At 33.5% G+C, this 14,601-nt stretch overlaps 1 protein-coding gene across 1 annotated transcript in view; it reads left to right on the plus strand.

Annotated features, from left to right (window-relative positions):
- Positions 1–14,521, plus strand: part of LOC107705766 (otogelin-like protein) — a 36,907-nt gene extending 22,386 nt beyond the window's left edge. Inside the window, exons 33-52 of the mRNA XM_016509218.1 lie at positions 1,079–1,221; positions 1,319–1,342; positions 1,427–1,519; positions 1,828–2,011; positions 2,453–2,670; positions 3,380–3,521; positions 3,646–3,831; positions 3,914–4,126; positions 4,977–5,081; positions 5,166–5,273; positions 5,655–5,756; positions 5,869–5,973; positions 6,851–6,891; positions 7,006–7,069; positions 7,172–7,350; positions 7,798–7,902; positions 9,298–9,417; positions 9,500–9,545; positions 13,420–13,499; positions 13,971–14,521. Coding sequence (XP_016364704.1) covers positions 1,079–1,221; positions 1,319–1,342; positions 1,427–1,519; positions 1,828–2,011; positions 2,453–2,670; positions 3,380–3,521; positions 3,646–3,831; positions 3,914–4,126; positions 4,977–5,081; positions 5,166–5,273; positions 5,655–5,756; positions 5,869–5,973; positions 6,851–6,891; positions 7,006–7,069; positions 7,172–7,350; positions 7,798–7,902; positions 9,298–9,417; positions 9,500–9,545; positions 13,420–13,499; positions 13,971–14,171 — 2,459 coding nt within the window. The 3' untranslated portion in view covers positions 14,172–14,521. The remainder of the gene's footprint in view (positions 1–1,078; positions 1,222–1,318; positions 1,343–1,426; positions 1,520–1,827; positions 2,012–2,452; positions 2,671–3,379; positions 3,522–3,645; positions 3,832–3,913; positions 4,127–4,976; positions 5,082–5,165; positions 5,274–5,654; positions 5,757–5,868; positions 5,974–6,850; positions 6,892–7,005; positions 7,070–7,171; positions 7,351–7,797; positions 7,903–9,297; positions 9,418–9,499; positions 9,546–13,419; positions 13,500–13,970) is intronic.
- The last annotated feature ends 80 nt before the right edge of the window (positions 14,522–14,601 follow it).

The following is a 14,601-nucleotide window of genomic DNA, read 5'->3' on the forward strand; positions in this document are numbered from 1 at the left end:
AACAATGGTTATTTTTTTCAAAGCATCACACTCACAGATAAACCCAAATGGAGTTTTGCCACTTGCATTGTGTCCATTCTCTCAGTGTGGACGTCCTTTGTCCACATGTGTGCATTCAGTAGACAATGTTTGTCTCTTTCTGGTGTCATGTGCATAGAGTCTGTCTTTGTGCATTTCTCATTTCTTGTTTTCCATCTTGGTGATAAGACTGCTGTCCACAGTCTATGAAAATAGTTTTATTTTTTTTTGTTTCTTTTTTCCATTGCCCATTCATTTCTATTTGGAAAGGTCCTTCTAGCTGTTGTTGCAGTTTGTGAAGTTTCATCAGGTCCATCCATGCCATTGTGGGTCTCAGGGTTTCTAGATCTTCACCCCCTTTTGATTGTAAACATATTTTCTAAAATATAATACTATCATAAACTATTCCTACAATTCACATCAGCATCTGCTTGTGACTGAGCTAACTCCGACTGGATTCGTCTGAAAGAAGAAAGTCATATACACCTAGGATGACTTGAGGGTGAGTAATTTATGGGCTAATTTTCATTGTTGGGTGAACTAACGCTTTAAGTTTTTTTTTTTTGTTTAAAGGTCTGTTCACACGATAACTAATAACTATAACAATAACACTTAATATATAGTTTTAAAAATCATTCTAAATTGATAAGAATATCCACAACTACAATGGTAATAACGCAGAAATTATCTTTGGAATCACTTTCAAAATGATTTTTTTTTTCAGCTGATGAACGCTAAAAACTTTGACAGCCAATCAGTCTCCATCCTACTTTAAAGAGCTCGAGCATTTAAAGCGGCTGATGACAAAACTGCAGCGCACGCTTATAATAAACAGAACATGATTATGCATTGTCGTTGACTCTAATAAAGTTATTTTTATTGTTGTTGTTCTTGGTGTGAACAGACCTTAATTTTTTCATCTAACATTTATATTCTATTTTAGTTAATGAAAACAATTTTTAATAGTTTTAGTTAACAGTAACAACACTGATTAAGTTAAAGTGTTCATCAGAAACACTTTATCATGTTATTGGCTTTTAATGTTTGTGTGTACTGTCAGGTCGCTGCTCTATAATCTCTGACCTGCGTGTGATCACGTTTGATGGGAATAATGTGGCTCTGTATGATATCGGTTCTTATATTCTGGTCCACCTGCCCAGAGAGAAAATGGTCGGTCACATTGAGAAATGTCCAACCAGTGAGGTAAACCCATGCTATCACTTTACCATGAAGAAATGTACTGTCTTCTATATACTGTATACTTTTCACATTTTATTAAATGCTTGACTTTTGCTTCCAGAGTGTGAACTACATCAGAAGACCTGTAAGTGTGTTAAAATGTTATCTTCTTTATTTTAATCATCCTAATGAGGATCACAAGCTCATTTACCTTCTCTCTTCCTGTTAGACTCCCTCTGGTGGAACCTCTGGTCTGTGTTTTAAGAAGCTGAACATTACAACGCAATCGTACAGAATTATGGTCAACCGCTTGGACCGGAAGGTAATGCTGGCAAGATTTTATCTGTTTAGTCATGAAGTCGTGTTGTTCTAAACACAACAAAACGCAAAGCTGTATTTTTAGTAGCTATTATTTCAGCAGCCATTAAATAATATCAAATTGTTTGTTTTTGAGTAAACTGAGTAAAATCCAAGAAAATGGCAATTGAAATTTGTTAACCAGGCAAAAGAAATTCTCATTTATTTAAAAGTCAAAATTGTATCATAATTCATGCATCTTGTGTCTCCGCTTAATCGCGGCTCATAAAAGGGATTTATGTTGTTGAGTAATAATGGTTTGATCTGACACAGGTTTCGGTGAACCAGATTACGGCACGGCTTCCTCTTACAAGGCAGAACCTCCATATTGATGACACCGGGACCATGTACATCATTAATACACCTGGTGGGATCAACATAAAGTGGTACCACAGCACTGGCATCATGGTCCTACAGTACACGGCTCCTGATAACACCTCCACTAGGGGGCTCTGTGGTCAGTGTGTTGTACTTGCACTTTGTAGACAACAGTGACCATGAAATCAAATATGTCCCTGTTTACTTTCTTAATCAGTATCTGTGATCTTATTGTGCACAAATTATCAATGCATGCTTGTGCTAAAGAATAAAAATGCTTTTATAATCTTTCATCAAAATGTAAACTTTTCTGCTGATGTAATCAGGTTTCATGGGTGGGGAAACATATTTGTAAACAATAATATAATATCCTACTTTTCACAATATGTCCAAACCCAGATAAAAAATGTCCCACTCTGCATGAATATTTATTTAGTTTAATTCTGAAATATGTCACATTCTAGAAGCTAAATGTGTTTTTTCATGTTGCTTTTAATAATTTAACAGCCTTCGGTCATTTGTGGTCATGTAAGTGTGTTTGATGTATTTTGTTACCAGTGTATTTTGTTTTCTTTCTCAGGATGTTGTGATGGTAATCCAGCTGATGACCTGCGGCTGCCCAATGGTACAGTGGTCCGGGATATTGAGGACATCCCAGTATTTCTGCACGGATGGATGGTGGATACGTCAGAGGATACAGATTACTTCCGCAGAGTGGGAGACAACTGCACCACCGGCAACTGCTCCAAATGTTTCACCATGCTCAACCAGAGACCTTTCTCTAAATGTCACCACAAGGTACTACACACAAGCTTGAATACATATTCATGTGCAGGCGTCCTATTTACATCCATTGCTTTTAATAAGTAATTTGTAAATACTATTGATCAACATTAGCTATAAAATCTTATTTAGCTTGTTCACATTTTAAATAATTAAATAATCATTACATTTTCGATATACATAATTTGGCCCATATACTGTATTAACTCTTATATTTTACACTTTGTCCTCCCATTTTCAACTATGTTGTTATTGCTGACTAAAACTTAAACTATTACAAATCAGTTATAATAATTAAAATAAAGCTGAAATAAATAAAATATAAATATTACATTAAAAACGTATAAAAAAATAAAAAAATGTAAATGTTGCATTGGCACCTGAAATAAAAGCTAAAAAACCTAAATAAAAGTAAATACAAGTTTGAAGTTTAAAAAGTTGAAATACTAAACTTACTAAAATAAAAATAAATCAAAGCAAAATAGAAAAATAGTAACAAAAGCCCATAACAAAATTACTAAAGCAAACAAATTAAAATGAAATATAAAATAAAGGCTAATTCATAATATTAATAAATACTATAATAGTATATAAATAGTACTAAAACAACACAGATTTTTACTTTAATTTAACATTTTGTGTTTAATTTGTGAAAGTTCATACTTGCCCTACATGTGACTTGACCATTTTATATTGGATTATTTTTCCAAATGTTGTTTTGAAGGTTTCTCCAGAACACTTCTGTGATAAGATATGGGCTGGTGACCTACATTATAAAGAGCATGAGTGTGACTTCCTGGCTGCTTATGTGGCCATTTGTTACACGCATCAGATCTGTTTCAGCTGGAGGAAAAGCAACTTCTGCCGTGAGTGTGTTTACAGACACTGTTTGGACGCATTTTCATAAAGGTTTTTGCTTAAATGCTTAATTTTTGACTGGTAGCATATTTCTTTTCACTTTTGCATATTTGTATGTGTTTGTACATGCAGCACTCAAATGTCCTCCTGGTAAAGAATATAAACCCTGTGTGAATACATGTAAGACTCGGACATGTCAAAACCGAGATTACTATGAGGAAAGCACCTGTTCTTCTATCAGAGAGGAGTGCGTTTGTAAAAGCGGTACCATCCTGCACCGAGCAGACTCTGCCTTCTGTGTCACCGAGGACCAGTGCGGTGAGAATGCCACACTATGTGTTTGCTCGCATGAAAAATAAAGTGCTGTTGTGATAATGGCCTGCTATTTCCATGTGATCAGTGTGTACGGGTAACGATGGTGCTCCATACGCCCCGGGTGAGGTGTGGAACGACTCTTTGCGTGGCTGCTGTCTGTTCAAGTGTCTGGAGAACGGTAGTGTGGTTCCTGTAGAACCCGACTGCAGTTATGAACCTGCTCCGCTGTGTGAGAGGGAGGGAGAGTATGCAGTCGATGTGCTGGAGGAAGGAGTCTGCTGTCCTAAGAAGATTTGTGGTAAAAAAACACATGGATGTATAATTCACAAATCCATCAGAAATAGTATACCATCCTGGCACATTTGATGTACTATTTTATTTAATTTTTTATATAATATACTATGAGCTGGAAAGCTTTAATCACTAATGCTAATCTCACATACAATATGTACTACAGTTCAAAAGTTTGGGGTCTTTTTTTTTTTTGAAAGAAAGAAAGAAATTAGTACTTTTACTTTGCAGTTGTGCATTAAATTACTCTAAACTGACAGTGAAGAGAATAAATGTATCACAGTTTCCACAAAAAAATAATAAAATCAGCACAACTGTTTTCAACATTGATAATAATCGGAAATGTTTCTTAAGCAGCAAATCAGCATATTAGAATGATTTCTGAAAGATCATGTGACACTGAATACTGGAATAATGATGCTTAAAATGCAGCTTTGCATCACAGGAATAAATTACATTTTAAAATGTATTACAATAGAAAACAGTTATTTTAAAATGCAGTAATATTTCACAATATTACTGTTTTTATTGTATCAAATAAATGCAGTCTTGGTGAGCATAAGAGACTTCTTTCAAAAACAATAAAGTTGACAAAAATCTTAATTAAATACATGCAAAACATTTAGATTTTATCTTTCTGCATGAAAATTATTTATCCTGTTTGTTTGTCCCCATTCTCTGTATAAATATGTTTATTAATTGTATTTACCTGTTTTTGTTCTTGCCATGAAAATAGCCTTAGATGTTAATATGGCACAAAACATCCAAATAAATAATTAAACAAATCAGATATGCACATTAAAAATGTACAGTATTTCTACTGCATCGTGCACTAATGCTCGTGTCTTTGTGTGTAGAATGTAACCTCACCATCTGTCAGAGTGAAGCGCCCAGCTGTGAGAATGGAGACAAGCTGGTGATTGGTTACAGCACTCTGTCCTGCTGTCCTGAATACAGATGTGGTAAGAGCTCATGTAATCCTTACTCTGATTGGCTGTTTATTTGGTCAGTGGACAAAGGTCAGACTTCTGATTGGTCTCTGTTAGAATGTGATCCGCTGGCATGTCAGAGTGTTCCTGCCCCTATCTGCAGAGAAGATCAATTCCTGGTGGAGGTCAGAGGGGCACAAGCTTGCTGCTACAGCTACATGTGTGGTAATAATATATTATAAATACTTGAATACTACAGCTGACATTCTCATTTCTATGCTGACAATACATTCATGTTTGTATTAAATTATAATTAATAATAAAATATTGTTTTTTTTTTGTATTTAATTATACTCGCGCACACACACACATATATGTACTAAACATATGATTTAAAATAATTATATTTAGTAATTGTGAAGCCTGTATATAGTATAAATAATTTATTATAAATGTATATAAATACACAAAGATATAAAATTATTTGTAATGCTTTAAAATATACATTATAATGTAAAACATATTTACATAAAATACTCTTAAAATGTTCATCTTTTGTGATTTTTTTGTGGCATGCTATAGTAATAATTTGAATATGTTTTGCAGTGTGCGAGTCCTGTATTGACCCTGTACCAGTGTGTCTGCCTGGAGAGATACTGGCTGTGGATGTGAACACCACTAATCACTGCTGTCCACAGTATCATTGTGGTAGTTATAACAAACACACAAGCAGTCACTGTACTGAAGTGCCCAGTCATTTTGTGTTTCGTAATGAAAGGAGAAACATGACGGGTTTAAAGGCTGTGTCTTGCTCTTTCAGTGTGTGATACGAGTCTGTGTCCTGAGCCCAGTGTGAGTTGTGCTCCTGGAGCTGTGCTGGTGAAGAGACCTGTGCCGGACAGCTGCTGCCCAGAGACACACTGCGGTACTGGACACATGCACACTTACCTAGATATCTAAACAGTGACTTTGATAATCAAGATAATTATACTTACTACAGAATAATCCTCAGACCCTCAAATTCTCCTTTTGACATTTTAGAAGGCATTATTTTGTCCCTTTATGCACTATTATTCCTTTTGTGAATATTTATTATTTTTTGTTGATTTAGAAAACTTCTGTGGATATTTTTTCAACAGTTCTCTTCTAAATAAAGCTAAACTAAAGCATGCACAAGCACAAAGATAGAGAAATATTACACTAAAATGTAACATGCTATTGCCATGTGTTTTGTACATGAGTACAGTGTAAATTGCAAGATATTCTTAGTACACTACCGTTCAAAATTTTGGTGTCTGTAAGATTTTTTTCAAAGAAATTTATATTACTATTTAGCAAGGATGCAAAAATTGATCAGAAGTGACGGTAGAGATATTTGTAATGTTACAAAATATTTCTATTTCAAATTAATTTCTCTTCATCAAATTTCTATTGTATTCATAAATGTTCTATTCATCAAAGAATCCTGAAAGCGCAACTATTTTCAACATTTCAGCAAATCAGCATATTATTTTTCTGAAGGATCATGTGGCACTGAAGACTGGAGTAATGATGCTGAACAGGAATAAATGACATTTTGAAATATATTACAATAGAAAACAATAATAATATTTCACTATATTACTGTTTTGAGAAATAAATGCAGCCTTGGTGAGCAAAAAAATTTAAACATTTTACCCACCAAATGGTAGTTTGTGAATCAAAGTCCCATGTAATGCCATCACTTTACCATTGTACTGTCATATAAGTATTTTTTTTTTAAATATACTTACAGTTTCATTTGTAACATTTGTTGTTTTTAGAATGTCAGTGTCACAACGTTACACTTCCTGTCTGCACTGCGGTAAGTGTTTTAAAATGTATTCTGTGTGTGAATACTGTGTATATATAGTGCATTTTGTTGCCATAGTGAATTCTCCTGTAACCACAGTGTTATACCGTGACCTTTGTGTTAAAGGGTGAAATGAGAGTGGAGGAACCAGACCCCGGCGGCCCGTGTGGATGCCCACTGTATCACTGCAGTAAGACTCGTACAAACACTAACACACTCCAAATGCCACACTATTCAGTGAAACTGAAATACAAGTGCTTGTTTATGTGTCTCTGTGTGTATGTGTGTGTAGAGAAGGCAGAAGTGTGTCTGTTTCAGGGCGTAACGATATTGAACCCGGGCCAGTCTATGGTGCAGTATTTTGAGGGGGAACTGTGTTACACCGTTCAGTGCCTCACACATAAAGACCCCAGCACCGGGTTCTACGCCATGGAGGTCACCACTGCCAACTGCTCTGAGAAGTGTGAGCCTGTAAGTCACATGACTAATGCAACTTTCAATATATGTATTAACAGATACTTCCACAAATATGAAAAATGTTGCATGATTTTCCATGAAATTCATGAATTTGAAAAGGGATATAAGATGAAAAAAAATAGGTCTTTTACATGAAATATTTCAGTGTACAATATAGTCAATCATAACAGAGGTGCAGCACCACTTTCAGACATCTAAGGGTTTTGGTGCAAGAAAATTTGAATAACATTCAAGAAGTGGATTTCAGGGAATAAACAATGCGTCAGAAGTGTTGAATATAACCTATTTTGGACAATACTGTATTATATTTACATTGGATTTTCCCAATATTATGGGATTTTCTTGTATTGTGTGTTATGAGTTTATTATTTATGTATTTTTTTGCATTTATATTTAAAAAAAATGTTTGAAATATTTTATTTTATATTTCTGTTACTGTAGCATCAGGTTTATGTCCCATCATCTGATCCACATGTGTGCTGTGGCTCCTGCAAAAACATCTCATGCTCATATCCCAGTGAAAACGGAACTACAGAAGTATTTATGGTAATCTGCACTCACCATCTGGTACTTTTTGTTAACCTTGTAAAGCCTGACATATAAAATCATAGTCAGAAAAATCAATTTTTTTGAAATGGAAGAGTTTATTGAACCTTTAGACAAAATTTTTTTTAAATCTATATGCATATGTGTTTTTGTTGAGTATTTGATATTTGATACTTCAAGCTTTTATGGCTCATATAATATGATATAAGAGAATATGAAGCTAATTCTCGAGAAGGAAAAACACCTCAATATTATTCAGGAGCAAAAATATGCAATTTGGTGCAGTTGCTGATATTCATATGACCAAAACGTAAGATGAAATTCTGATGCTTGTAATGTGAATCATTGAGATCTTTATAACAGTATAGCAGACATACTTGTCACTCTATATCTTCCAATAAGTAAGATAATATTTAAATGCTTAATTTTATGATCATATAATATGCAAATATAATTGAAAAAAAAATTGTCCTTTTTAGACTTGCACTCTATTCATTTACTGCTTGTTTTCTTTAAAAAAAAAATTTTTCTTTTTATTTATTATACAATTAACAAAAGCAAAAAAGGCCTCTAACACTAGCTAGCTCTATTCTTTTTCTATTCTATCTGTTTTCTTTTTATTTATTATATAATAATACAAAAACCCTTGCTACGGTTATTGCGTTAAGCTAACTGAGACTTGTTATAGCACTTGTATATCATTGCTCTTTTGTTGATTTTGATTGCTTCCATTGTCCTCATTTGTAAGTCGCTTTGGATAAAAGCGTCTGCTAAATGACTAAATGTAAATGTAATTGACAGATATACAAATAAACATTCCTTAAATATTCCTTAGATATGTAATTTTTGATACATTTAAACATGATTTCTCTGAAAAATGATGAACCTTGTCTAATGATCTAAAAGTTATTCTTGTGCTAAATTTATAACAATAAGTAAATATTTAAAAGCAAAAAGACACGTGAACCACAACCTTAAGGGAGATGTTTTTACAATTATACAAAAGGTCCTTTTACTTGCTAAAAAAGTACAGATTTTGATCATGCTGATAATTTAGAGTCCATAGAAATTGGCACATTAAATATGATCCAGTATGCTGTATAGTGTTAATGCAATCCTAAACTTACCCTTGAAAGAAACTTTCTGCATTTTTGAGAAAAAAAAAAAAGGTAAAAACATTATTCACTGTATTTGTGAACATTTTCCCCTTTGAGGATGTGCACAAATGGAAATTTTGTCAGATTTTCTGGGGGCATTTTTTAGTAAATTTATCCACAAATTATTGCTACTGTAGGTCAAAAACACACACAAAGCCACATCATTGTTTTTATGAAATCCAAAAAGCCTGAGCCTCACATGCATTAACCTGATAGTGTATTTTGATGTGGTTTGCAGGCAGGAAGTTCATGGGTGGCTAACTGCACACGCTTTGACTGTATGGAGACTGCGGTAGGCGCAGTAGTTCTGGCCTCTGGAGTGGTCTGTCCTCCTTTCAATGACACAGAATGTATTCAGGTCTGACTAAAATCAATGCATTCTTATAGCTTTTCTGTAACAGCTTGTGTAGTTGTTCTAAGCTCTGTGCTTTGTGTTTCAGAATGGAGGCATAGTTCAAACGTATGTGGACGGTTGCTGTAAGACATGTAAGTAAGAGTTTCTGGGGCTGGCTGTGCTTTCTGGGAATGCTGGGGGCTGTTTGGAACAGCATGATGGAGAAGCAGTGCTGGGCTTTACTAGCTGCTGGTTGCGTTGTGGTTAGATGCTCCCTGTTGTCCCGGGGAAAAAATGAGCGCTGCTGTACACATCTCATGGGCCTCTTTCATTCTTTTCTTTCAGTTTCAATTTCATGTGCTTTTCCTTGTTTTCAATTCTCTCTATAATATAATGAGTGTACACACCATGATCTAGGAAGAAGTTTATATATTTCAGCATAAAACAAAGTGCTTACAGGGTTTTTGTGATGAATACTAATGAAAGCCAGATTGCTATATGGTTCTCCTCTCTATACATTCTTAACTTAATCTTTGTCTTTTGTGGCTCAAGCTGGATTTTGTGCTATGGGATTGGTGTTTGTGGTTTTTAAATACCTCTTGTCAAAGCTTGGTGCTTTATGCACAGTATAAACAGGTTCTGATGAATGCAATCAGAATCAGTATGTACAGTAATAACTTGTTTGAGTTACCAATATGGGTTTTTCAGTGGCCCATGTTTCAGTTTTTGATCAGCTTAATGACTTCAAATGATATTTATGCTAAATCTGGGTTCTCATATTTTTGTAATGTCAAGGAATTTTAAAATAATGTGATATCTAAGCCTAAAAAAGTAATAGACATTGATCAAATCTAAAAACAAGTTACAGAAACATAATACATTTAATATATTTTCGTTGTCAATATGAAATTCTGCTTGTGTTTAGCTCTAAAATATTTAATAGGCTTGGAATTTTGTGAGTGAATTCGTTATTAAATGATTTTTTAAAATCCTTATCCAGTTGTCTTTAACAATAACTAGAAAAATAATTGAAAAGTCATGGGAATGAATAGGTTAAAAGGTTTGGGATCCCTATATTTTGCACAATATTTAATTGAAATGCACAAAAACAAATATCAACCAAATATTTGAACATTTATTGTCTTGGGTTGCATTTTATAAAATCGTAATCCTAAGTAGATCAATATATTTGTCTATCACTAATAATAGCAAAAGCATTTTATAATTTTTTTTTAAATTGCATTTTTATATTTATATACATCTTGCTGTTCAAAATTTGGGGCCAGCAAAAGTTTTCGAAAGAAGTCTCTTATTCTCACCAAGGCTGCATTTATTTGATCAAAAAATACAGTAAAACAGCAATATTGTGAAATATTGTTACATTTGAGAATATCTGTTTAAAAACTAATTTTAATATAATGGAAAATGTAATTTATTCCTGTTATGCAAAACTGAATGTTCGGCATCATTACTCCAGTCTTTAGTGTCACATGATCCTTCAGAAATCATTCTAATATGCTGATTTGCTGCTCAAGAAACATTTATATCAGTGTTGAAAACCATTGTTCTGCTTAATATTTTTGTTGAAATCATGATGCATTTTTTTTCAGGATTCTTTGATTAATAGAAAGTGGAAAACAGCATTTATTTGAAATAGAAATCTTTTGTAACATTATGAATTGCTTTACTTTTGATCAATTTAATGCATCCTTGCTGAATAAAAGTATTCATTTCTTTAAAAAGAATTACTGACCCCAAAACTTTTGAATAGTAGTATATGTATTTTTGCATTACTTATAAACCAAGGAAAGCATATTGGAAAATGGTGCATGAATCTGTTTTTAATAAACTCTTAGATAAGAGCCAGTGGTGTTGATTACATTGGCATGGCATGCTAGAGGGATTCAGAGGTGATTTTGAGGAAAAACTCAAACTCAACCTTTGCTGGCTATGTGCTATATTTGCTTCCAACAAACTGGTATGTATTTTTTGTGTAAGCGGTGGGTCTGTGCATCTTTTTACGCATGAGGGCGCTTGAGGGCGCAGGTTTGTGTGTGTTCGCATTGGTTTGGGGCTCTTGCGTTTGCGCTGCGTGCTGGAAGCTTTACGAGCAACTTCAACCAAAAGAGTTTGTTATCGACTTGTGAGTTTGTGAACCTGCCCCTGTGTTTCTCAGGTGCTGGACTTGGTTTGTTGCCTTTTTCCATTAGTCCAGTAACACCCACTGCTAGTACTAACTGTGATACAGGTACTCACTCATCTACTGAATTATCTTTATCTGTGTCTCATAACATTGTGTGTGTTTTGAAGAAAATATTTTGCACTTATCACTTTCAGTCTTGCCATTATTTTCTTTTAGTTTGAGTGAACTGATTGATTAAGTGTGTGAGACATTTGGCCTGTAATAGAAATTTTATTTAATCACCCTCATGTTGTTTCAAACTCTTACAATATATATATTTTTTTGTGGAAAACAAATTTAAATAAAATTTCTTAAATCTCATGCACCACCCTTATGTTTAATTCAGATATGACCTGCATTTTTTGCAGGTTTTGCAGCAGGTTTGATGTTTATTTTTATTACCTTTTTTAATATGAATATATGTATTTTTCTTAATGTTTTCTTATTAAAATAGACTTACATTTTAAAAAATTTTCCCTTAGATTTTACTAAAAAAAAAGTCTCAATGCACTGAAATGTAATCGACTTTTATTGAATATTTAAATATTAATATATTATTTTATTAATTATTTTTAATTGTTTTGGGGAAGGGACTTGAAAGCATAATGAACTATAATGAACTTTCATTGAAAAAACATCAGTATTGGTGTGGAATGACATGAGGGGTGAGTAAATAATGGCAGAATCATCATTTTTATGAACTGTTCCTTCATAAAAATGATGATACTCGCACTCATGAACATCTGCGTAAAATTCAGACACAAACACAGACACAACTGCATTGCATACACACATCTCACCTCCCACCATCTCAGACACACAGCTGTGAAGTTTTGATTGATTTCCTGCAGAAACCCCCTGATAAATCTTCAAAACCTGTCCTCTGTTTGAACCTCCAGAATCCCTGTTTCAAAATTAATGAACCTGAAATTGATAACACTCACACACTGCCCTCAAAAGAGTTAAATGCCTTTCATTTTATCATTGTTATACAAACAAAAATTACATATGGGTGAAAAGTTCAGTTCTCAATGGTGCCACTCGATCATTGTCAGACAAATGTCACCATGGTAACTAACATGTCAATCAAGTGGAGCCCCCAAGGTGCAGCAATAATAGTCACTGAGCCTGCTGTGTTAATGTGTTTGGGTGTGTGTGTGTGTGTGTGTGTTTGACTCATTATTATAGCTGCATTTACAAAGAATAAACTCTACTTGGTTTAGCTGTCAAAACAGGCCACATATCATAGATGAATATTCTAAGCTTGTGAAAATGCACTACTAAACATCAATAAGTTTTTTTAATATGTATTTTATTATTAATAATGTTATATCAAAATATCACATACATGTTGTATAAGTACTGTATGAGTATGTTTAAAATCAATGTAATGTCTTATTGCATGTTCCTGAACATATTGCTCATTCTTCCATATATATATAAAACAGTAGGTAATGCAGCCTTTCTGAAATCAGGCCAATAATATTAATTAATTTTTTTATATGTATAATGTAATGCTAGTTAATGTAACGTTACAGCAATAATAAGAAATAACAATAGTCAAATCCAGATGGATAAAAAAATGGATAAAAAAGTCCTGTTGACATGTTTTCTAATTTTTCGATTTTTAATTAAGTACATTTTAAATTTTTAGTTTTATTATTTAATTTTTTTAACGTAATACATTTTTATCTTTTCTTCCACTCTGTGTCACATTCCAGAAGAAAAATGGCTTATAAATATAGTTTCATGTTGACTTAAAACACAAAATGCCATGTTTGTGTTCATTTGTAAGTCACAGTTTCTCAGTGTGTGTGTGTGTGTGTGTGTGTGTGTGTGTGTAGGCAAAGAAGATGGTAAAACCTGTAAGAGAGTCGCCATCAGGACCACCATCAGAAAAGATGACTGTAGAAGTAACACACCTGTAAGTGTGAAAGAACGCTATGAACACTATGATTCTCTATTCTCTATTCTGTATTATCTATGAAATACACAGTGTAAAAAAAATTCCGTAAAATTTACGGTAAAAAAACGGCAGCTATGGTTGCCGGAATTTTACCGTAAAAAATACGGTAGCAATGTTTTAGGTTTAACTTAAATTTACAGTTAAATACCGTAATTTAATTAACTGATATAATGTTAATATACCAACCTATTGAAGTACTTTTCACTTCCAAAAACGGTATACTACCGTAAAATTAATGTCCAATACAGTTTTTCACCGTATATAGTAGGGGAATTTACCGTTAACCATTTAACAGGTTTTTACTGTAGCATTTTTACAGTCTTTTACCATTAAATTCACAGTCATTTTTTACAGTGCAGTACAATAGAGTGTAATTCATCTTCTGGAGAGTTTACTGTTAACATCATCTCTCTTTATTTCTCTCTTCAGGTGACTGTGTACTCATGTGATGGAAAATGTCCATCTGCCACAATCTTCAACTTTAACATTAACAGTCATGCACGTTTCTGCAAGTGCTGCCGTGAGAACGGCCTCCAAAACCGCATCATTCAGCTGTACTGCACTCGAAATGCCACTACGGTGGACTATTACTACCAGGAGCCAATGGACTGCTCATGCCAGTGGAACTGATTCCATCCGGACTGTGTGCAGTAAAGTTAAGATCTCAGTGAGAGCACTAGCTTAACGCAGAATCCGACCGCATATACAGTACAGTATCTGTAAAACCGCAAAACTACTAACACAATCACTGTATTTGTTGTGTCTTTGATATCTATAATTTATCTGTAAGTACAGTAGGTTAATCAAACATTTATTCAAACAAGAACAACAAACTGCTGTTTAATTGGTGTATTGTTTAGATTTTAGTATTAACATTTGTTAAATGATGAAATGACATGGGGACGAGTATTATTCGAATCATTATTTTCCATTAACATTTTAAATACATTTATACATGTTAAAATCTTTACTTTTAACCAAATGCTTTATTTAAATGTGCTTTTTCTAACAAAAAATGCTTTTTTAATTAAATTTTTTAATTACAGAGAAAATAAACACG

The sequence above is a fragment of the Sinocyclocheilus rhinocerous genome, unplaced genomic scaffold (genome assembly GCF_001515625.1).
Source record: "Sinocyclocheilus rhinocerous isolate Xijiao unplaced genomic scaffold, SAMN03320098_v1.1 scaffold834, whole genome shotgun sequence".
NCBI classification, from domain to species: domain Eukaryota; kingdom Metazoa; phylum Chordata; class Actinopteri; order Cypriniformes; family Cyprinidae; genus Sinocyclocheilus; species Sinocyclocheilus rhinocerous.